General features: G+C 44.7%; 2 protein-coding genes across 2 annotated transcripts in view; one reads left to right on the forward strand and one right to left on the reverse strand.

Moving 5' to 3' along the window:
- AFAP1L1 (actin filament associated protein 1 like 1) overlaps nucleotides 1–25,256 on the forward strand; it is a 71,529-nt gene that overhangs the window by 23,672 nt on the left and 22,601 nt on the right. Inside the window, exons 2-5 of the mRNA XM_083430774.1 lie at nucleotides 18,996–19,124; nucleotides 21,916–21,999; nucleotides 23,019–23,116; nucleotides 24,901–25,012. Coding sequence (XP_083286900.1) covers nucleotides 18,996–19,124; nucleotides 21,916–21,999; nucleotides 23,019–23,116; nucleotides 24,901–25,012 — 423 coding nt within the window. The remainder of the gene's footprint in view (nucleotides 1–18,995; nucleotides 19,125–21,915; nucleotides 22,000–23,018; nucleotides 23,117–24,900; nucleotides 25,013–25,256) is intronic.
- The window catches only part of IL17B (interleukin 17B), a 56,267-nt gene continuing 48,400 nt past the window's right edge, over nucleotides 17,390–25,256 (reverse strand). The window contains exon 4 of the transcript XR_014508782.1: nucleotides 17,390–17,764. The gene's annotated coding sequence lies outside the window, so the exon portion shown is untranslated. The remainder of the gene's footprint in view (nucleotides 17,765–25,256) is intronic.

Here is a 25,256-nt window from a genome sequence, read left to right on the forward strand (position 1 = left end):
ATGTCTTCAGCATTGAGGAAAGCATTATTTGCCCCTAGGCTGCTGTAGGCAGGAAAGATAGGCCTAAAGCCTCCATCCTTTATAATAAACTGACTGCATCATGCTAATATAGAAATAGAAATGGCCACTTCATAGGACTGAAAGGCAAAACTCATGTGAATCGATATATGAACATTAGAGTCAGGCCATTGGTTCTTCTAGTTCAGCATCATTGACAAGGACTGGGAGTTGCCACCCTCCAGACCACCTGTTGAAGGGGCACAAAGAAGGGCCTCAGGTGATGATCGCAGGGTTGGTTCATATGGGGAGAGGCAGACCTTGAGGTATTGCAATCCTGAACCCATTCAAAAATCTTCACTGCAAATTGGGAATTGCATGCAGTTTGTCATGTGCAGTGTTTATTTAAATGGAATGGAAGAGAAGCTAGTGTTGAGGCATGTAGAAGATGAATGTGATAAGGTGATTCCTTTGTCCTAATAAAGATACTCCTTCATAGATGGGAATATAATTTGTGTGGGGTGTTGCTTCAGGGACGCCCAAAGGGGCTGATCATACTTCTGGGTGTCATATTTTACAGTCGTGCTACATAATACTGCCCTTTGAGTACGGAATTTGAATTCTCAACCGTCGGTCTCTCCATGGTCCTATACATTTGGCTGAGGAATGATTCCCTTGGATGGAGACATTTTAAATATAGGCAGGCATGAGATGCCATTCTGTCACATGAGATGACCCATTGATAATGCTGTAGAAATTATTCTGGCCTGATGGGCTGATAAATGGTTTAGGACAAACACCAGCTTGAATATTTATCATTTGGTGGTGCTGGAACAAATTGTTCTTAGTACACACACATGTTCTTTATTTCTCCAGTTGAAGCTGAATGCTCATCTTGAGCTGTGGAAATTGGAGAGACTTCTGAACTTCAGAGAGCCACACCAGAGTAATTTCATGTAAGCAAGGAGGACTGCGAGGCTTTATTGCCCCAAACTGGGTTGAGGGTGTGTCAAAAGACAACACCACTTTTATAGGAAGAGCATCCTAAAGCAACTCCTGCTTTGAGGGATTTTTTTTTCTTTGCTCCCTCTTTTAAGTTAAGCCTTTTCCACTTAGGGGTCTGGCCAAGAACAGTGTCAGAATAATAAGCTGGGGATCAAACAGTTGGTAGGTGTTCTGCTTTCTAAAGGAATGTTTACTTTCTTTGTGATAGTAAGCCATCTTATGGGTTGTTCCCACTCCATTCCTTGGTCTTTTGCATTCTTGAAACCACTTCAGACGTTTGCTTTTGCTCCACAGAAGAAAGCCTGGTCAGTGGTCTTACCTTTCCCCTGCTTAGCAGGGCTGGGGGGACTCAAATTTGGCCCTTCAAGTCACTCTGATCTGGCTCCTGGGTCTCTCTGCAGGCTGCCACCTCCTCCCCAACCACACCTCCTGCTTGGCCCTGCTTTGAGTGTTTTTTGCTTTGCTGCAATGTGTCCTTGAACTCTGGCAATGCTCCCCTGGATGGAGGGACAGAGAGTGTTGTGTGAGCATGCATCAAAACTAGCAAAACGTACAAAGTTCAAATTCATATATTGATATATTGATTGCTCTGGCCCCACCTACCACTTGCAGGTGGCCCCCAGAAGGGAATGTGGCCCTTGGGATGAAAAAGATCCCTGTCCTTCTCTTGTTGGTCCTCTCATTTTTCTTCCCCTTCCCTCATTTCACCAGCTGCCAAGCTGCCACCCTCAGTACATTACCTATAACAAGGGTAGCCCATATGGTGCACTGCAGAGCGTATACACCAATGCCCACCAACCCCAACCAGCATAGCCTAATGGTTAGAAATGCTAATAGTTGTAGTTCAACAAACTCTGGAGGGCACCATGTTGGCGATCCCCATCCTATGGTAAGCTTCCTGGACTGTGGCTAATATAAGAAGTCTGGCCTTTTGTTTTTATTCTACAGGTTATCCAGATTTATTTTAAGAAACCGTAAATGAAACCAAGCCAGCTAGACAATGGAAACGCAAGACCATCACCACCATCCCCCGCTGCATTTTAATTCCATTCTTTGAAATGACTGGATTTTATGTTCATCTTTCAAGGCTGATTTTGTAGGGTTATCAGAAAGGGAACATTAATCATCCCGATCTTATAGTGATAAAAGCCCCATGAGGCATAGATCTTTTCTTGTTTTACAGTGAGTTCATCATGATGGGAATTCTTTCCTCTCTTCTGCTAATCTGGGCTGAAAAATGAGGCGTGCTGGTCTTTGATCTCTGAGACTGATGCATGGATGGAGCAGGTTAATGCTTCCTTGTGGTAATACTAAGGGGTCAGCAGGTCTGGTTAATTTGTTATGAACTCTTAGTTGGTTTTGTGTGTGCGTGTTTGTTAAAGGAGTGGAGCACTAATGTGGCTGGGTTGTGGAGTGGAACTGCCATGCCTATTGGGACAAAAGGTTTGTAAACTCTTTTTGTGAACTCTTGCCAGCATATATCGTTCCTAATAATTCTCATCTGATGGCACAACTGCTATGGGAGTATAGGTGTTCAATTGAGTTATACTCAATGGCATTAATGAACATTATTACATGGGGCAGCTTTTCCTATGAAGGAAGCAAGTCTGTAGCTTGGGAGCATTCACTGATTCAAAGTTCTCATTGGATGCTCACCTGCCTTCAGTGGAATGGAGTGCTTGTGCCCAGCTATGGTGAGTGCCAGCAGTGACCATTCCTGGACTAGCATATCCTGGCATCAGTCCATGCTTCAATAACCACTCATTTGGACAGCTTAATGTGCTGTACATGGGGCTACCCTTGAAGATGGTCTGAAGGCTGCTGCTAATGCCAGGCTATAACTTGTGATAGTTACACCAAACCTTCAAACTTTGTCAAGCCTGCCTGTTAACCACTGGACCAAATTCAATGCCCTTCAACGTGATGCAGCCAAAATCTGGGACACCATCTTCCAGGTCTGAAATCCTGCACAAGTCATGTGACCCATGTGAGATCGCGGACCTGGAAAAAAGCACTTTTATCTGGCACGGCACCTGGAAACGCGTGTTTTGGGGCACTGCACAAGATTGTAGACCAAAAAAAAAAAAATGCTGCCCAAAAGCACCTGAGAGCAAGGTGCTAAAAATGGCTGCCATGCTCTCATGGGGAAAAACGAGGATGTCCCAGTTTTTTCAGGCCAGTTGTCGGGTATGGTGTTGGTGTGCAAAGTCCAGTATGATGAGGCCCAAATACTTAAGAGGATGTACCTTCCCCAATTCGTGCAGACAGGTATGTTTTACCTATGAAAAATAGTGCTGAGCATCTTGGTCATTGCTTTCTTGCTTTCTAGATTGTTAACCTGTTTTTCCTGTGGTGACCAGTATTTGGGCAACTCAAGTAGATGCATGAATTAAGAACAATCACACACTTACAATTTCTATAGAGCTTTCAATGTGTGTTACGAGACAATGAACTGGTAGACGTGGGTGTAGAGAGGGAGGTATATTTCTAGCTGGAATTCCTGTCAACCTGGGAAACAGCAGGAACAAAGGAACAATTCTGAGAGAGTTGTGTTTCCCCTCAGAAATGATGGCCTCAACTTCAGACTCCTCACTTCCATGGAAAATAAGTTATGAATGGAGCTTGTACAAAGCTTTTTGGAACGGTTGCAGTAGTGTTGAAAAGTGATAATGAATGTATGTGGTCCTTGAACTCTGGCTTGTAAGAGAGAAAACTGTGGTCAACATCCATAGTAGGTACCAAGGCTGAAGCACTGAGTGTCCAGGATAGTAGCTGAGATGCTGGCATAAGATGATGGCAAAGTTAAGGTGTAAGAGATCATTTTGAAGGGAAGGAAATGGAAGACTGACCATCTCCTGCTCTCCTATGTTTAGATTGTTGAGTCCTTAGCATGCTTGTAAAAATTAGGGTAAGCGGACACATGCTTTGCATGCATAAAATAGCAGGATCCTGGTGTCTCCAGAGGGAAGGAATCAGATAGCAGGTAGAGGGGCCAGGTGAAGAAGAGGACAAGGGCTCCTGCAAGTTTGGTAGGTGGGTAGAAGAGGAAATTTGGCCCATATTTTAACTTGGTCTAAGGTAGCTTCACATGGTGTGTAGAATAGATATGCACTGTTTTCTCCATGCATATGGCCGATTTTGACATCTTGAAAGGTTGCATATCTTTCTACATCATTCATTCTAATAATCTGCCAGGAAAACAGTAGGTGTTGAATTGGTTGCGCTGTAGCCAGTGCATACAAATCTCCTGGAGTACATTTTGTGCCTTCAGCATACTATCCCTTAATCAAGTCCTCTCAAGATTCGCTTCCTTTTCTGTTTTTGGATATGTCCATCTATTTATGAGTTTCAAGATGGGGTAGGGAAAAGTGCTCTCTGAAGGCTTGTTTTGTTTACTTCCTCAATAAGTCCTCTACTTTCAGGCAGCTGATTGTCTTGAGGTCTGTGCAACAGGAAGTGCTTTGTATTAAGCTACAAACAATGGTTATTCTCTGCCCCCCACCGCCTTTTGGCCTTCACCTGGAACTGGAAGGAAGTGCTTGTAATGAGGAAGGAAGGCAGGGCGTCAGAGGCTCCCACACTTGCAAGTTTCTATATCCAGAAGCCTGCAAATAGAGATGCTAGCTAGATGAAGGCACTATGGATACATGGTTGGGGATGATTACGTACGAGGCCTTTCCCAAACTAATCTTCTGTACTTCCTTCCTCAGATCTGAATTTAGATATGAGAGATCCAAGTCCTCATTATTTTAGGAAATAAAGAATTTAGGCTGCAATCCTCTATTCACTTACCTGGGAGAAAGCCCCATTAAATGTTATAGAGTTTACTTCTGAGTAGACATGCATAGGGATGCACGGTTTCTCATTAGATTTTCCTGTGCTATGTTTAACAACTTGAATGGAAGGTTGGTCTTTGGTCAGCCAGGTGCCTTCCAGATGTTTTGGACTACAACTCTCACCAGGCTCAGTTAGCTCATTTGTGCTGACTAGGGTTGATTGGAGTTGTAGTCCAAAACATCTGGAGGGCACCAGGTTGGCAAAGGCTGGCTCCTCTAGATAGCATTCCATGCTCAAGCACTGAAACATGTCCTGGTGAAAGGGAAGTGACAAAAACTTCTTGTACCTCTGTGTTTTCCTTGGGTCTTGTGTTATTTGCTGGGTTTTTGGACAGGATAGCATTTGAGCATGGAACAAGAAGCATGGCACATCCAACTTCTGCACAAACCACAGCAGGGTCTGCTTTCTGATCTAAAAGTAGGCAAGAGGTAAAGGAGATGCACACCATTTAACTGGGTACTAAGCGTAGATTTCCAGTACCGTGGGCTAGAACCGTTTCCCAAATATTTGTCATCTCAGCAGAGTTCAAGATAAAAATGGCCCTAATACTTCCTGTACCCAAACATTAAAAAATACTCACAAATTTAGAGAAATGATCAGCTAGAAGGCTAGCATTAAAAAACCAAACATCCCTTACGGTTAGGCTATGCCTAGTGTGTGAACGCTTAAAAATAAACGCCATATGGCAACCCTAGCAAGTGTGAAATGTTCACTAATACTATAAGTAGGTGAGGGAGTCCACATAACCTGCTCAGTGAACTAAGAAGCTGGGAGGGGGGATCCTTGCATTCACCTGTTCAGATCCCTCCATCTCCTCAATCTACTTTGATGTGGATTTTTCAGTTCCTCTGAAAGGATGCAGAGATGCCTTTTGATGTTTGTTTGTTTCCCCCTTTTGAGGGCTTTGTGGCTTCACAGCCACAGCTGATTAAGATGCTATGGCTAATATTGTTTATTGGCATACAATCTTCTTGCATCCTTCACAGAGAACTTGAGCTGGCTGAGTTCCTGGAACCTTAACTCTTCCGCCAACATCAGGCTATGGGGTGATCCTTTTAACATTACTCCCCCCCCTCCAGCCAATGCTCTTTTAGCTCTTCAGTCTAAGGGGGTAGGAGAGAAATCCTCAAAGAGAAGCTTAAGGTGTTACTCATTAGGGAAGTATAGTCTCTGTACACAAAATTACCGTACTTGGTATACAGACGTACCAACTATGTAAGAAAGTCGTGGGAAAATAAAATTCAGCTAAGACACATTAGAGGCTGTTTCCCTTTCACTCATAGTTCTTTGAATCCCACCTGACATACCTATTCAGATGTACAAAATAGTTCTGCTGATTCTGCTTTTCAAGAATACCAGGCATTAGTTTTTGTTCAGAAGAATTTATCAACTATTTAATCAAGGAATCTCTCAGTGATGTACAGGTACATAGAATAATTTAAAGCAAATTATCAGTATACAAATAAATTAACCAAGCTTATATATACAGTGGATGCTTGGGTTACGAATGTGATCTGTGCGGGATGCACATTCACAACCCGCAGCATTCGCAACCCGCGTCTGCGCACGTGCAGGTTGCAATTCGGTGCTTCTGTGCATGTGCAAAGCGTGATTTAGCGCTTCTGCACATGTGCAACCGCTGAAACCGCTGTAACCCATTTTGGTACTTCTGGGTTTTGGCGGTCTGTAACCTGAAAAAACGCAGCCTGAAGCATCTGTAACCCGAGGTATGACTGTAACTTGTTCACATATATATAACTTGGTGTTTATATATTTTTATTCTACTTATTTATTAAATTTGTATACCACCCTTCATTTGTAGATCTCAGCCAAAGTTCAAAACACCAGTGCACATACATTTGTCTCAGAAATCCTCACAACTACCATGTAAAGTAGGTCAGTATTATCATCCCTGCATTTTGAGTTGGGGCAGCCTTGGAGAAAGCTATGATATCTGTTGAATTCTTGATAAATGTGAGATTTGAACTAAGAACTCCATAATTCATAGCTCAGAATCTAAGGTAGTTCACAGACACAAGCATGGAGACTGTGCTTAAAGTGGGCCAAGGTCAAGGTGCTGTTGTTGGTAGTTATTCAGTGTGCCCAAGATGGAGACAGGATTCCTCATTTTCTTTCTTTCTTTCCTCGGGCTTATCCACAATGTCTCTCGTCTCACTGCTTTCCCCCAGGAAAACTCACTCTCTTGTGCTCAATAGGAGCAAAGGGCAATTCAGTCTTTCTCCAGATTCACATTTGCTCTGATTTAGCCCTAAAGAGTGGGTTTTCCCTGGGAAAGGAGCAGGGCAAGCGGAAAACTGCTCAAACCAGTATTTTCTAGGCACAGGGCAAGCGGAAGTGTAGATGAGCCCTTCCTTCCTTCCTTCTAGCCAGAAGCCCTCTGGACACTAGGTAGGAGGAGAGCACTCATTATGCACAAGGACTCTCAGTGCAACAGATGGTAGGAAATGATGTTTCTGCCAAAGAGACAAGGCCAGCATGGGGGCCCTCACCCCGCACTTCAGTGATAGAGGGACAAGAGGGGAATGGTGTTCCAGGCTAATAAGCCAAAAAGTTGGAGGAAGGATGTTCCAGTTGACACATTGCCCAAAGAAACAGCATGTGTTACCATATTTGGGCATATCATTGGCAGCAATTATTTAAGTGTGTGTATTTGCAGTAAGCTAGCACAAGTGACATTCAATATCCCTGGTGTAGCTGACACTGTGTATGTTGCCTTAAGCTGCAGCTTTCATGAGCTGCACCCTAATGGCATAATGGGATTGCTTCAAAATATATAGTTGGGAAACTGTTTCTGAATTTCACCCTTCTTTAGAATGGGGTTGAAACAGGAATAAACCACAAGACTGTTTGTCAGTGTGGTTTTCAGCTAGATGGATTTACATTATACATATTTCACTTTAGAAAACGCCTTGGAGATTGATGGGTTGGAATGACCCGCTGCTATTAGCAATGGATGTTTCTCAATGGGATTGTATAGTTATACCCCTTAGAGGTCTAGGAGGGACCAGACCATGTCGCTTCCATCCCAGTACCACATCTCTTGCTGCATGACCCAGCTGACCTAGGCAGGATGCAAATTCAGATATGTTTAGGAGCCTCAGCATTGCAGAAACTTTTGGGGAACCTAAGATGCTGAAAGAAAAGGGGCTTAAGGTGTCTAGTTAGCTTGCTCCTTGAAGCTGCCACATTGGGACTGAAGCTGAACGAGTTTAAACATTAAGACTTTCCTGTTCTCCTCTCTCTTGGGTGGCCTCTACTCAGCAACCGGGTGCCCCATGTCGGATCACAGGCCTCTTTGATTAGTGGTTCTTTCTCCTCTTTAATTTTTGCATGTGCGTTTAATGAGGCAGACAGAAGGAAGGAAGGTAAAACAAAGGCGCTTTTAGACTCTGTTGATACCCTAGCCGCTCGCATCCCAACTCCCAGAGCTCTCCATCGATGCGGCACTGCATGAGCTCACTGGCTTGCAATTTTTGGTCACAACAAGCCGGCCTTATCAGCCCAAAGACTGGCAGACTGTTTGGGGATATTTTTGTCTCTTTGCCCACTCTGTTGCCTGCTTTATGGTCATCGCTTGATGAGCTTGCAGTTGACCCTTCCCAGTCTGTTGGGACTCTGAAGCTGATGAGCAAATCTGCCCCATTAAGATGCTTGGTAATCTGCTTACTCAGGAATGAGAACGTCTCACATGCCTGGGTCTCTGTGTATCTACAAACTGGGCATTGTGCGGTGCTTGGTCCAAAACATTTGTTTCTGACACCTAGGGATTTGGAAGAGCTAGCTAAGAATAGCACTTCTAGTTTTTAGCACTTCTAGTTTAGCATCATGTTGTGGCTAAGAAGAGACTGGCACATGAACCAGATCTCTGATTCAAATGTCCCCTCTGGCATGAACTCTCTATGTGGCATTAGTGAAGTCACTATTATGTACCCCCGATTCAGCTGCAACTGCAATATGGAGATGATAGTCCTGATTTACATTGCAAAATTGATTCAGCTGTAATAAACCATAGTTTAGCATTACAGAAATGAGCATGTTTGAGCCTTGGGTACAAGCATTTTCCTCCTCTCCTTCTGACATGGGTGTGAGGAGATTGGAAGCATCTGTTTCCTGGTTTAAACTAACCACTGCTACGCCCAAACCAGGCCAACATATGGTTAGTTTAAAGTATGGGCTGCTGAAACAAGGTAAGATCAAATTGTGGTTTCTGACCCTGGCCTAGGTTCAGTAAACAGGCTGAAGTTCCCAGTTTGGAAGTAGCAATGCTTACAACCTTCTTCTCGTGGCTGCACCAGAGGACTGTGTCCAAGACTGAAGCAGGCCCATTCCTGTTGAGCTACAGGGGTAGCCAACATTGTGCTCTTCCTTGCCATGGGCAGCATACAAAATGGGCATGGATGATGGGAACTGTCATCCAACAATCTTTGGAGGGCACCTTGTTGGCTGTGCCAGGTGTAGCACTGCATTCAGTCTGGGCCAGATAGTTGTAAGGAATATTCAGGATGAGGATGTTCATCATCTTTACAGTAGGATGGCTGTTTCAAAAGTGACCTCGCTGCATTCAGTCCAAACACAGCTTTCTTCTCCAGGATCTCTTTTCTGGGGAGAAAAGTGTTCTGCAAGTATGCAGCACAAACCAGGGGTGTGTGCATGGCACTGGTTGCCTGACTGGCCACCCATAATGTCACACTGAAACCTTCCCCCAATTAAATCCCAAGGGAGCAGAAAAGACTATTTATGTATGCAATCACTGCTGCACAGATGTCATTGGCCCAGAGATGGAAAGAAGATAAAGTCCCTACCAGAGAAGAATGGCAGACCAAGCTGATGGATTATGCCGAAATGGCTAAAATGACCAGAAGAATCAGAAATCAGGAAGACCAAATTTATAATAAGGAATGGGGGAAATTTATAACTTATCTTAAAAACCATTGTAAACAGTTAAAATCGTTAGTAGGATTGGAATATCACTTGCAGATTAATGGTGAATTTTGGACACAATGGAGAGGTAAAAGATTTGGGTTATCATAAAAGATGCAGGAGGAAATGATTAACAAGAGGATCCACAAAGGGGAGGGTGGAAGTCCTAGACATTCCTTGGAATCTGGTTTTTATGTTGTATGTTGGATATGTGACTGTAAAATTTTAATCTGAAAAACCAAATATATATATATATATATTTAAAAAGCAACCTTCCCCCAATCCCCATATGACTTTTTCCATTTCATCCCCCCCCCCTTTTTTTTTAAGTAGGAGGCAAATGAATGAATGAATGAATATACATGTAGCTATTAAAAAAAAAAAAAAAGACCAGGCAACTTGCTCAGAAGCATGAGGTATGGGACAAGGTGAATGGCTGAACCATTGTTCAGTTTGTTGGTATGTACAGCTGTCATTTCAGTTGCCAAGTCAGGAGGAAGCTGTGCTCACATTACAGTCCACAGAACCACTGTAAGTCCTCTTTTTATACATACAGTATATTCCATCCGACTTCCTCTGAATATAGGGCCAGAGTTGTGGCCCTATGTTGAGGGTGAGTCAGCTAAATCACAGCCCGCCATTATAAACGAGAAATCGGCCTCAAGTTTCTGAGCTTCCATGGGCGCTGGCTGCAATGAGAACTTCTTTGGCATTTCCGCACACTCTGGCACTCATCATGGAGTCCCATTGCGCCAAACATTTAGTCATGCTGGCCACATGACCCGGAAAGTTGTCTGTGGACAAATGCCGGCTACCTCAGCCTGAAGCAAGATGAGCGCCGCACCCCATAGTCACCTTTGACTGGACTTAACCGTCCAGGGGTCCTTTACCTTTCTTTAGCCCAGAAATGGAAGACACTACTGGACTTAAATTTCTCATTGCTATGCAATAATATGTGGACTCTATTGCAGAGAAAATAATTCACAATTAGCACAAAAAACACAGAGAGTGAAGTGTTGTGAAGTGACACTGTAAGGGGTCAGAAAATAAATTGGGAAAGGGGGAGAGAAGTTGACAGAGGCATAAAAGTTTATCTTATTCCATTTATATCCCTATTTTCTTCTAAGGATCTCAAGGGTAGCATACATGATTTTCTCCCTCCTTATTTTATCCTCACAACAACCATGTGAGGCAGATTAGACTGAGAGGCGGTGACTGGCCCACAATCACCCAGTGAGCTTCATGGCTGAGTGACTATTTGAGAAGGTTGCCACATGACCCAGGCGGGTGTGTTTAAGTATCTAGCATTTACAGAAGCAAATCACTCTGCTCCCAAAAGCCATCCAGCTGCAGTGTGGTGGTGAACACATTCATATTGCCTAAATAAAATGTCTGTTAAGGGTGAGGCTGCAATTTATTAGAATTTTGGAGCTTCAGTAAACATGGAAAGCCCTTAAAAAGATTACTTTTTTGTTTTAATTGATATAATGTATATGAAGTTCTTTGAACATTCTAAAGGCAGAATAGGCGCTAAATATTGCTGCAGTTAAAGCACATAATTTCTAACCCAGATCAAGGTTGAATAGTTCATGTTGGTGGTTACTTGCCAGAACTTGGTTGGGAGATGAAAAAGATTAATAAATGATGTCAGCCTTTATTATATGGGTTTATAGTATATGTGTTGAATAGACCTTCGTTCTTATAGACCTTTCTGAAGGGACCATGCATGTGTATGTGCAGGTCACTCCAATGTACAACTTGTGGGGTATGTTCAGTGCTGATCTCATGCACTAATGGTACTGCTTGGCAATGTGAGTTTATAGCCATGCACATTAGGTGCACTTTTTCTGTTACCCCTGCACCCTGGCCAGCCAGATTCTGGTGTTCTCCACTCATACCCCTTTCCTTCTCCCCACCTGCTTCTCATTCCAGTATTCCTGAAACCCAGTGTTGGTGACACTAGGTGAAACCCCACACTGGAGCTGCCCAGATCTCTTTGCTTTGTATCCACCTAAGCTGAAAATCTCATATTTAGATTGGCCCCGCCAAGGGAGGAGGAAACAGAAGGCTTGTGAAGATAAAAGCGCATCAGCGGAGGTGGCAGGAAAAGGCTTATGATGCTTGCATCCTGAACATGCTGTGAACTGGGATTAGGAACCTGTTCCCAGCAACGGGAGACCTAGAATTTGTGGATACAAATTGTGAGCTGGGGGACAAGACGAAAGCTGAGGGGTATCTGGATATATATAGTGGTACCTCTAGTTACAAACTTAATTTGTTCTGGAGGTCCATTCTTAACCTGAAAGTGTTCTTAACTAGAGGCGTGCTTTCACTCTTGCTGCTGCTGCGCCGCCAGCACACGATTTTCGTTCTCATCCTGGGGCAAAGTTCTCAACTCAAGGTAACTCTTCCAGGTTAGTGGAGTTTGTAACCTGAGGCGTTTGTAACTCGAGGTACCACTGTACTTGGTTTTCATATGAGTATCCACTATTGAGATATGGTGCTTTGTCCTTTAAATAACACATACAGAGAGAATGAACTACTTCCACATGGTAGAATCCCATGCTCAAAGGGAACACATGACAATGTGGACTATGTGGACAGGGCCACTCATGCGGGAAAGGTCATTCAGACGAGCACATGAAGCCAGTGGGGGGTTAGATATAGCCTAGCATAGAGGTAGGGGGGCGGGAATACTGAGTAATAATAAATAATTCCCTTTTAGCATGTAGGGTGGAATCCAACATAGTGCTATGGTGAACGTTCCATCAGCACAGGGATTTCTCTTTGCACAATGGAACAGTTTCCTTCTGTCCTGTCCTCCCCCATGTGCCCCCTAAATCTGTTCCAGGGGTTCCCCTATTACTCTGGAGCACCTTGGGGGAGGGTGCAGGGTGGGGAGGGGGAACAGTCCCATTGTGGAAGCAGAAATTGTTGCACTGACAGAACTCCTTAGTAGAAGACCACCCCTAGCATTTAGCAGTTTGCAATCCCAAATCCCAAATTGCTCGGGAATGAGATGGGAAAGGCTCTTGACTATTTGGGGTTACACAAAAATATGTGCTAAAATAATGAAGAGGGAGGCAGACCAAAAGAGAAGAAGGCACATGCATTGTCCTTGAACAAAATTAGTCCACCTGTTTCATAGGGGTTGCTGTTCCCCCAAATGTGTTCCAGGGTCTGTTTTTATCTCCCAAGACAGTCCACACTCTGGGAAATACATGTGGGCTCCATTATGAAAAGGCCTGTGTTGTGCTCTCCTTGAGGATAATGGGAAGCTATGCAGCACAACATGGGTGAATAGTTTTGCAGGGTGTGGGTTCACTTGCCGCTCACAAGGCATATATTCACAAGAGGACTGAAGTTCTTTTGTTCTTCTGGTGTTTGTATGGAAATGTGCACAGTGTGTCTGAACAACCCACCTTACTCGCCATCCCCATCAGTCAGCACTTTGGAATTCACCTTGCGGCCAATGCTGCTGAGAGCTTGCTCCCTGTGGCAAGAATTTGCCTTATAAAAACCTGGAGCTTTGCGGGGAAGCTACCCGAGTCAGATTGTGACTCACAGCAAAGCTTCTGTGGCTCATGCTTGTTACTGATGCAAAATCTCTGCATGCTAACTTTAGCACTGAAAATGAAGGACCTCTTCCTCGGCAGATGGCTGCCAGGGTATGGAGTCAACCTCTGTTCAGCTTCCAGCTGCAAGCTGACTGGCCACATACCCATTGCAAAAAAAAAGGAAATAATCAAAATTCATCATCCAAAAATGATGACAAAGGAGGACTCTGATTTGCATAAAAATTGCATTTGCTAACTTATTTCTATAGATGCAAGTGTAGAAATAAATTACTATAACTTAAATAGAACTACAATACATTTCTCCATTGAGGGGTAGACGGTGACTCATTTGGCTGCTAAATCAGCTGGCCAGCTGCTGACTATTGATGGCCAACTTCATGGCCCCTGATCTCCGTACTTACAGTTTTTTGTCTTCAAACTAAACTTCAACAAAGGAATTCAATTAGAGGACTGCCACCTGTGCTACTTATCAAATTCTCACTTGGACGGTTTTGCACATAGGAACAGTGGTGCATTGCTTAGACCTGAATGACTGGATATCTGGGTAAGGCCAAGGCTTTACGTGACAAGCAAACTTTCCTCATAAAACTGGCTTCTGTATTGCGAAGTGCCCTCAAGTATAAAAAGGGGGCTTGTGTATCCAGACAGTTTTTGGGATGTGCCAGGGAGTTCTGTGGCAACTGCTTATCCCTGACTTGTGGCCACAGTGCATCCCATATGCTCTCCATCCCATAATACATACTAACCCTGTCCCCCTCCCCCCATAGTAGAACAATGGCTTCTGTTGTCCCCTGGGACACTCAGTAGGCCCTTGGTTGCAATTAGGACCGCATCACATCCTCTTTATGGCAAATGCATGTTATAAATTATGAATCTTGGCTTACAGGAAGCCTTGGGGCTGTGCACTTCCAGTATCCTCGTAATGACACTGAAGAAGGGGATAAAGATAGATTATCAGGATATATCATCCAACTCCAAAGGGTTTGCTCTGTGCCTTGTGGGCCTTGAGGTTGGAAGATTTTAGAGAAACCTGAGTGAGTGACCTTGCCTAATAGCTTGATGAGGTTCTCTCTTGTTCTTCTCTTTAACTAAATCCAAGCACCTTCTAGCCTCCTCCAAGCGTTTGCCTCCTGTGCTGGATAGAAATAAAGGCTCGATAGAGTGTTCCAGGAATGAGGAATGAATTATTAGAAAGTGTAATGCTCCCGCTTCCACTCAGCCTAAATCAAGCACTTCTAAGTCCCATTAAACTCCACCCATGTTAAGCATGTATGTGGCTCTCCCATGTTGAAATCACTCATTTTGACTGAGTGATGCCCCAATTTTGTAACAATTCTTGCTTCATAAAATGCATGTTGCAATCCCATAAGGTGGGATACGCACCCTGTCTTCTTTACCTTTTTGTTAAAAAATTAAAAAGAGGACATATGTCTGTCTTTTTCCTCTGGCAGTCAGCAAACAGTTGCCTGCTTGTGGATCTCTGGTGTGGAATAGTGTGTGATGCTTGAGCCTTAAGGCTGCATCAACCCACATGTTCTAAGAATACTGAATGTATCATTGCCTTAATGCCTTGGACAACAAGAACCAAAGAGAGCAGAATTAGGGAAATGGGGCATCTCTTAGGGCCTGTCCACACTTCTGCTTGTGCTGTGCTTAGAATGCAGTTTTCCACTTGCCCTGCTCCTTTCTAAGGGAAAACCCACTCTTTAGCGATAGATCAGAGCAAATGGCAATTTCTCTTCCTCCGACTGAGCACTAAAGACCGGTTTTCCAAGGGGGGAAGCAGCGGGACAAGAAAAAATGTGGATAAGCCCAGGATGAAGATGTCTGTGAGAGCATCTTTTTTAAAATGAAGGTTTTATTTAAGCGGAGGAGGGTCAGCATGACCACAGCCATGGATTGCAAAATTGCTTTTTAAATTAAAATGGCAAAAAAGGCTTATCGAGATTAGCATCTATTTTCTGCATTAAGAAAATAACAATGGGATGGAATGTGCAAGCTGGGAGTGTGTGAGAAGAACATGCATAAATGCAGACCAGTGTTGTAAGATTCTCCCCTTTGAATAATATAACAAGTGTCTCTGAAACCAGTACTGTATCCCTGAAAAATTATGCTGCCTCTCCCGACTCTGGCATTTCTTCCCTCCTGGACTCATTTCGCTGTGTACTTGTCTTCAGCGAGTTTGCTAGGAATCTATTTCGCTAATTTGTGAAGCGTTTGGTATAACAAGCATCTGGACAGTGCATGGTGCTGTTCAAATAATCTCAAAGAAACAGATGAGTATCTTGCTGCCGAGCTATTCAAATATTCAGAAGTGGAGGGCCTCATAATGCATCAAGAGTTCATTAGGCAATGAGCCAGCTGCTTGGTAGATTGCATTGCAGTAGATAATATATGTAACACCATCCGTCTGAATAGTGTTGGGGATGTGAGGAGACAAAAGCCACTGAGAAGAGCGCCCTGTTGGCATGAGAGATTGTGCTCTGGAGAAATTACCCAGCTCCTTCCTCAGTAGCTTCTTCCCTGGGGTAGTGATGCAGTGCAGTGGTAAACAGACTTAGCTAAGAATCAGGAACTCCCAGGTTTGAATCTCTGCTCTGCACTCACAAGCAAGCAACCTGATCTCAGCTTACTTCCTCACCCCACTCTTCTGCAACAAGGGGAATGATAACTTACCTTTCAGGGTTCTTGTAAGGATTACAAATAGATGGTGCAAATGAAGGGTTTTGGTGCTATCCAAATGTCTATTATTACCATCATTGTTATCATCTGCTTGCATTCCATGCAGCATTTGGAGCCTTCAGGAGTCACATATAGGAACCTACAATGGAAAGGACAACCCACAATCCTGTTATTACTCAGTGAATGTGGAATGTACTCCTGGTGGCAGAGTTCAGCATCCTGGGAATCTCTGTTTTGTTTTTATGTTTAAATATATGGTCCTTTGGAATTGCAAAGTTAGGCTTGAGATGCCAAGATTTCCACTGACAAGGGCTTTAGTGGCCTACAACCCCTTGATTCTTTGACTGGCAGAAGCAAATAGTCTGCTTCATTGGTACATTTTATGCAAGCCATTGGTTTTCTTGACTCAGGCAGAATACACTGGATACAAAACCCTCCTTTTCATAGCAGATGCTGTCTGTATTGCAGATGGTGACCATTTTCTCTTTTGGAATGTTATTGCCTGAATTCATCAGCAGCCTTTACAAACAAGCTGATTCCCCATCAAAAGGCTGACTTTTAAAAGTGGAAAGGTATTTCTTAACTATGATGGGAGAGATGCACTTTATACCACTTTCTGAGGATGAGGTGACTTCTCTTAAACAACACCCTCGTGTGCAGCTGGGTGTCAAGTTAAAACAAGCTGAGCTGTTTAAGACATTTAATTGTAGCCTCATTGTATTCTTTGTCTGAAACTGCTTCCCTCCCCCGCCGCTGCAAAACATTTATAAAACGGTGCTGTTTAATTTTGGGTTAACTATGTTGTGTGCTGTAGTTTGCATGTTGTTCCCATGGGATGTTCAGAAGAGCAAGTGAGCCCTGGCTGAGTGCGTAGTCAGTCATCATTGAGCCAGGGAACATTATTTGGAAGAGCCTTTTAAAAGGAACGTGATAATTAAAGGATGCAAGTTGTCAGAGCAGTGAAGAGGGCAGCACAAGAAAATGTGCCTCTGCATGGAGCTTGGCAGTCTTGCAGAATTATCTTTGGGAGATTGCTTTCCCCCAGCCTACATTCAGGGGCTGGCTCTTGAGATTGGAGCATGTAAATGGGATCCTTGAGGAGAGCTAGCTTGTACAAAGCATGCAAAAGCAGTGCTCTCAGGCTGTGGTGACTGCTCTGATGAGGCATTTTACCTCAGTGTGTATGGGAGTGAACCTTCCATGAAAATAGGGAGACCTGAGGCACCTCTTTATATGCACCATGAGGTGATAGCCCCATAATTCATCAGAATAAAATTATATCCCTGCCTCACCAAATGGAAGCTTCTTGTGTTGAGATTAAAGTGAGTGTTTACCTCTTCAAGAGGGACGCAGGTGGCGCTGTGGGTTAAACCTCAGCGCCTAGGACTTGCCGATCGCATGGTCGGCGGTTCGAATCCCCGCGGCGGGGTGCGCTCCCGTTGCTCGGTCCAAGCCTGCCAACCTAGCAGTTTGAAAGCACCCCCAGGTGCAAGTAGATAAATAGGGACCGCTTACCAGCGGGAAGGTAAACGGCGTTCTGTGTGCTGCGCTGGCTCGCCAGATGCAGCTTGTCACGCTGGCCACGTGACCCGGAAGTGTCTGCGGACAGTGCTGGCTCCCGGCCTATAGAGTGAGATGAGCGCACAACCCTAGAGTCTGTCAAGACTGGCCCGTATGGGCAGGGGTACCTTTACCTTTACCTTTACCTTACCTCTTCAAAGCACCTTCCACCAGCACAGCAAATATCTTGTGTTGTCGTTGGGAGGTGTTTTGCCCCTAGCATTCCACATCCCAAACAGAATCATTACTACATTAATGGTACTAATGGTAGTAACTGTACTAGTACTTGTGGTCACCTAACATAGGCCAGAGTGTTGACTTATGTTAATATTGGGTGGAGGACCTCTGAAAATTGGAGAGTTGGGGATCTCTACCAGACCAGTCTTTCGAAACATTTAACTGCTGTGTATGTTCAGTTGCTTTTTTAAAAAAAGTCCATTTTTGACACACACACACCCCTGCCCACCATTGTTTATATCTGATATAAGATCCTTTTCTGGAGCTAGTATCCATATTTTGATAGGAGCAGAGTAAGGCTGCAATGGCTGCACCTCATGCTCTGTTCATCCAGCAACCCAGATCCCACTTCCCTGCCTGCCATAGGGCAAAATCAGAATAAGGTTGACTGAAGCAGGTGGGAGAAAAGAAAGAGAATGAGAGAACACCCTGTGGAAATGGAGTAGGAAGTGCTTTGGTTGTAGCCTCTCTCAGTGTGCTAAAGGGTATAGGCAGGCACCTTCGCCAGGTGAGGAGGCCATGAGGAACTGGCAATTCTCTTCCCAAGTATCATGGAATTTGTCGCTTCTCCCTCTCCCTGCTCATCTTGGTGCAATGATCTGGCCCATCTTTTATATTCCATATGGTGCTGATGGAAACAGCAGGAATCTAACTTGGAGTTCGCCAACGCTTTGGAGCCAGTAGGCACCTTTGGAATTTTGAGAGCGTGCTGTGGTTACTAGTCACAAAATGGTAGCATATAACACAAAATGACTACCACGTCTAAGGGAGCAGAAAAAGAAACAGGAACACAACATCATGTGTGTGTGCTCCCTGTCAGACCACCGTCAATGGAAAATGAACTTCTACACTACCACACTCGCTTACAGAGAGAAGCCTTTTGCCACTGCTCCTCTGTTCACAACAGAAGGGAGGGAGGGTTGTCCAATCCTGGCATCTAATGGATTGTGGGCATGTTTAAGGAGCCATGTTCAGTGTGGGAGAAGGCAGTGCAAACAGGAAGAGCAAACTGCCTCTCGTGCTTGGTGGATTTTTTGATGGATAATTACTGAGATCTTTTCCGGGTACCATAGGTGGAACTGGTGGGCATGCTGGGTCCCATGAGTGCTGAGCTGGTGACCCCTACCCTAATTCGATTCTCTCCTTTTCTGCCCACAGTTTTGGATCAGCTCCTCCCTGAGCTTAACGTACTGCTCAAGCTCTTGGACCATGAATACTTGAGCTCCACCACAATGGAGAAGAAAACGGCCGTCTCAAATATCTTGCAGAAGCTGCAGCCCCCTGCAGGTCAGAAAGCCCTTGCTGCCATCTCTCACCCCTGCCCATCAGGCTGACCCCTTTTCTTCCTTTATTTGTTCTTTGTGTGATTCCTTAGGCTGAGGCAACCTTAAGGTACATTACGCGTCTCCGCCTGCTGCATTGTGGCACGTCCCTGGCTCCCGACATGCCTGCACATGCTTTTGTTTGTGCAGGGCTCCTCTCTTTCAGTGTGAGGGAATGACAAGGGTGGACCACAAAAATTGTCCTGGTTGATTTGACTTCAGTAGCGACAGCCACAAGTTGTATAGCCAGCAGGGCCTGTTTCTTGCCCTTTTTTTTTTTAAAAAAAAAATGTCCCTACCTTCAGGATCTGAAGGGCTTCTAGAGAAGCAAAAAAGTTAAGTTAAGGCTGTTTCATCTCGTACTTATTCATGAAAAATGGCTTGAAGACTTTCTCTTAGCATGGAAGGAGATGCTGCTACTGGACAGCAGTTGCAATAAATACAAAACAAAAGAGCATGTGTGTGGTTTTCCTCATGAAGTAAATGGCAGCTTTGGAGGAATGAGCAGTCTACCTCCAGGGAATCAGCATTGGGATGGGGCAGGAGTAGATTAAACCCTGTTCCCCCAGTGCCACAGTTCTGATCCAAATTGCCTCTGCCCACATCAATGAGTAGTTGTTATGTTTTGTTTTTAAAAAATTATAACAACAGCCTTTTCATTGATCTCACACAACTCATTTGGTTTGGCCCTATAAAATGAGCTGAGGATGTGCCATATGTAGACTCTGCATTTTCACAGGTGGAACCCACATGCCATTGTGCCTCCTTTATATAAACCTGGAGTGGGGATTCTCTGGTCCTCTGGATGTTGTTGGGCTATCACTACCATCTTCCCTGACAATTGGCCAGTTGGGCTGGGGCTGATGCAAGTTGGAGTCCTGTGATACCTGGAGCGCCACAGGTTCCCCACACCTGATATAAGCAAGGAAAGAGAGAAAGAGAAACTACACTCCGCCATCTCCAAACTAAAGCAGTTTCCCCCCCACACACACACACTTTACCCTTGTTTCATGCTTCCTGCACCTGCTGTCCTCCACAGCAGCTCCTGGGTCACCTGGGTCACGTCTGCTGTGTGTCCCAAGGTCATTCTTCATAACGCTGCTGTACTTTGTCCATTTATTGCTAGAGGTACGTGACTCCCTCTGGTGGAGCTTTCCATTGAGGAGGAGTCCTCCAGCTGACCTTGAGGAGCAGAGAAAAATAGGCATTAAACAATAGCTGGCAAGAGCTGACCATTGTGTTCTTTGATATATTTGAGCCCTATGGATTCACCCAAACTTTCTCAATATTTGCGATAGCTCACTGTGCAGGGCAGGTGAAATGGCAGGCATCTGAAGATTGAAATGTCCCCACCTCGACTTTTTAGTGTTCCTTATCTTCTAAGGCAGCTGTAGCACATTTACCTTTAAGGAAGCCACTGAATAAATTCCATAACAAGAATCCCCAGGAGATGGGGTGGGGGTACCTAACAAGTGCCACATGGAGTGGATGTATGTATGTCAGATCAGCAGGCACCTGCAGCTCTTAAGCCTGCAGGCAATGTGAATAGTGATATTTGGCCACGCTGTAGCTGGACAGGAACTGCCCTGTGTTTCCTGTGGAAATGTGTGTTTCCAGTAGCCTTCCTGCTGGCTGATTTCTGCTGAGAGATGAGATTTCCATGGGAAGAGCCAAAGGCTTGTATTCTCTCCTTGGGTAGCCTCTCAATTATCCCCTCTGCAAGACCCAGAACACAATGATTCTGTGGGGTAGTCAGCTCTGAAAGAAGAGGGTGGCTTCTCCATTTTGCTTTGCGCCTCTCGGACAACAGTTATTTCCTCTTTTGTTTCTGAATCTTCATGTGCAGGAATAATCCCCACCCCTCTTCTCTCTCTCTATATATATATGAATATAAGCACTACCAATTTAGGTTGGCTAAAGTTCAGGATGTTAATAGCTGCTTTGAGCAGCTTTCATTGAGCTTGGAAAAGAAGTGCAAAATTCATGTGGCACGAGATAGTGCTACAGAGCGTGTAAGATGTAGTTGGTAAATTCAGTCAAAAAACCCTCTATTTTTTGTTCTGGTGAATTTGGCACTGAACTAAGGCTGGGTACATACAAAAGCATATCTTAAGAACATTTTTTCTCCTCAAAGAATTCTGGGCACAGTAGTCTGTTAAGGGTTGCTGACAATTGTAGCTCTGTGAGGGGTAAACTACAGTGCCCAGAATGCTTTGAGGGAAAGAATGTGCTTTAAAGGTATAGTATGAATGCAGCCCAAAACTACCACTTTTGTTTTTTGTGAGTCAGACCCAGCTTAACAGGAAGGGGTTGAGAACCTGCTTTTTTGCATCATTGGCATTTTGCCTCTAAGCCCAGAGCAGTGGTTTTCAAACTGTTCTGGAGTAACTTGGCATTCCTTGGAAACTTACTGGGCTTCCTCCATGAGAAGATCTCTACTGAGACGAGAACTTTGCTGGAAGGTTTCAATCTTGCTGCTTCTGACTGTCTCCCTAAAAAGGTGCAGCTGCAAAAGAATGTTGATATGTGCAAAGATCTTTCCAGTTTCATGAAGATCAACAGTGAGACCCAGTAGGCACCTTGCATGAACCGAATGTGCCTTAGAACACTTCCCAGAGTCCTCTGTGACATGCAAAAATTGCATGCCAGACATGCTGATCTAGGAAGGATTCCTCAAAGCAAGAGTTCCCACTGGTTTAGCTCATGGTCTGATGCAATCATTCCTGTTGATGGCAATATCCTTTCTAACTTTGCAGGGAAGGAAATGAGCTACATGTACGTGAATACAGCGACCTTGCATAATGGCACTAGCTTTGTGGAGTCACTCTTTGAAGGGTTTGGTATGTACAGTGAACTGTTCCAACCTAATGCTGCTTGCCCAGAGCTTCCCTGGCTTTTATGCCTGTTTGGCCCACAGCTGTCTGGATTAGCTGGTTACAAGTCCAAGCCCGGCACAACAAGTCTGTGGCCTTTGGCAGTGTCCTGTTCTTTGCATGATTCCCTAAACTCAAGGTGCTTCCCTCCACCTTTCCTCCCAACAATCCTTGCAGGAGAAATCCATAAAGAACAGAGAAGGACCCATGAGTAAAAAGCTAAACCTTTGCAGTGGAAGGGGCCCTACCATCCCTCTCTGGTTATCAGCTGTTCTTGAATTCAAAGATACCTGTGATTCAATAGCACCCTAGTATTCAGCAACCTGAGGGCTTGTGCAGACATATTTTTCAATATGTCTATTAAGAAGGTATCTGTGAAAATTTCACAAAATATATTAATAAGTGGTTGGCGTTAAATCCAACCTTACATTTAACATGCACTTAAAACGGGGGGAGGGATAGCAGCCATGGGGTGGGTGGGGTCATTAGCAGCAGGCAGGGAATAGTTTTAACTCTTCATAAAATCACTCATTGGAAGCTAATAATTCCATTGGAAGGAAATCCTCCATTGGCAGTTAGTTTTAGCTCAGTAGGTCTCACCCATTCTAGGACTCTCAAATTATAATTCCCCAAAATGCCTAGATAGACAGAGCATCAGGGTAGAGGGGTCAACTGCACAATTGTATAAACCTCATCCCAGAATGTGGCTGTTCTTCCTGACTTAACACTTTCTCCTTGACCTTGTCCCCTCTTTGGGTCCCTCCCCAAACCTTCTCATTTCCCCCATACCCCATAGTGGTTCAGGAGCAAGGGGCTAAACAATTCCACTGCCTTGTACCATTGTGGGCACAGATGTTAGCATCTGTAATTCCTTCGGGCAGTGGGAGGGAGGGATGTCCATAGGGGCTCTGTAATGCAACACAGAGATTGCATGTGAGGTTTGATGGTGGCATTGCTCAGTGACTGTCTTCCAACCTTCCTACCAGACTGCAACCTGGGCAATCTTCAGGACATGCAAGAGGATGATGGGGAGGTGAAAGAAGGCATTAACTTGGAACTTTCAAGGAGCCAGCCTGCTAAAACGGTAAGTCCTTGCAACCCTCAGTTTTCCACTGCTGAACCTAGGAAGCTGCCTCATGCAGAGTCAGACCATTTGTCCATCTTGTTCAATATATCTGTGGCCCTAACCGGCTGAAGTTCTCTAGGGTTTCAGGTCAGAGAAACTTTTCCAGCCCTGTCTGTAGGTGCTGGAGAGCGAATTTGAAATATTTTGCATGCAGATCATATGCTCTACTGCTAACCTATTCCACTTTAGGCTCTAATGACGCTGTGACTGGTTATGGCGGAGCACTTGATATCTGGAGGGGAACTACAAAGAACACCTTGCTAAGGTTCTGCAAAATACCATGGAGGACAGCTGTGTTGACATTCATTTCAGTTTTCTTAATGTTGTTTCCAGTGCTGGGGTTAGCAAGAACAGATCAGTAAGGAAGGGAGACTTACATTTTTGTGCCATCTTCTCCTCCCATATGCATTCCATGGATAAAAATCCTAGCTGTGCATTTGATCTTTGCCCATCCCCTTTCAGAAATGCACCTGATCTACATTGAGACCTGGGTGCAGTCACTGGAGGACACAAGGTGAGGCTGGAGACCAACAAGAAGTTTTCTTCTTGTTGTTTTTCTGGAGAGCTGAAGGCAGTTTGAAAGAGGCATTGCTACTTGTGGTATGTTCCCTCATCCCACTCTTGCCTCCGAGGAACAGATTTGTCAGCATCTTGTATTGTTTTAAACAAACCTGTTTGGCCAGAAGCAATAGTGGGACAAAAGAAGTGTGTCTGTGCAACAACTGCACAATGAGAAGGGCAGCCTCTGTCAAACCACTTCTAACTTTATTTAAAAGGGAATTGTCTGTCTCCAGTCTAAGAGAAGGCTTGGTGGCAATTTGCCATGTCTGGGAGAGAGGAGGTGGCAGAGAAACACAGAAGTTGCCCACCCGTTGTCCGAATGGGAGTGGTTCTCTGAAAGCAAGCTATGCATAGGGTTGTTTCCAACAAAGTGCTACTCGGAGTAAACCCATTGAAATCAATGGGTTTTGTCATGTCTAGTAATTTCAGTGGACCTATTACAATTATGGCTAATGTTGGATACAATCCATAATTCAGTGCTCTTAAGTCAGGAATAGGCAGAAGGTAGCACCAGAAACACCTGGTGATGTTTTTATTTTACTTATTTATTAAATTTGTATACCTCCCTTCATCTGATGATCTCAGGTTGATTCACAAAATATATAATTTCCAATAGATCGGCAAGGATTTCTGACTTTCAGTTGTTTAACAACAAAATGACTCCCATTCCTCAAATAGACTGCTGAAATGAAGTAAGCTCAGGGTAACTGGGAACGGGTGTTTGCGTAGAAGCATGTTGTGCTCAGCTCAGTTATGATACTAAAAACAGATCTCCCTTCTCAGCAGCTGCTCATTCTAACTCTACATGTCTTTGGCACCTGGCTCAAGTCGGTAGATCTTGGGATTCCAGTAAAATGCAGAGCAGATCGTGCAAGCCTGTCGCTGCTTTGAGTCACAGACAGACCCATCACAAAGAGCCACAGTGAAGGCTGTGCTTTGGGGAGGACAAGGCTGTGTTCCACCTTTGCTGTTGGAGGCAGTGTGCCTCACAAATGCCAGCTGTTAGGAATCACAAGAGAGGAGAGCGCTGCAGGACTTGGGTTCTGCTTGTGGGATTCCCACAGGCATCCGATTTGTCTGTGTGAGAACAGAATACTGGACTGCATGGGCCTCCCCTGTTGCCAGATTTATAACAGCACAGACCTCTCCAGGTCACCCATGCTACCTCTTCCCTCTCACAGGTATCTGGGGAGCCACCTCCACCATTGCCCACCACTCCTCCTCCAGAAGATTATTATGAGGAAGCCCTGCCACTGGGCCCAGGCAAAGCCCCTGAGTACATCACATCCCACAGTAAGTCTAATTGGGTGCTGGAGAGAGAGAGAGAGAGAGAGAGAGAGAGCGCGCCAGCTGTCTGGGTCCTGTCATGGCTTTGTGTGCTGGCACTCCCATATCGACCTAGGAAAACAAAGGCTCCTCCCAGGTGTCTGACAAGTGACAGGCTTATAATTTATAGGCCCCAGGGAGGGAAATGGCGCTGGGGAGGGGGGTCGGGCTGTCACACTCCCTTTTCCTGCTTCCCTGCCCTCTCCACCCC

Source organism: Podarcis tiliguerta (assembly GCF_965153285.1).
Source record: "Podarcis tiliguerta genome assembly, chromosome: 2".
NCBI lineage: Eukaryota > Metazoa > Chordata > Lepidosauria > Squamata > Lacertidae > Podarcis > Podarcis tiliguerta.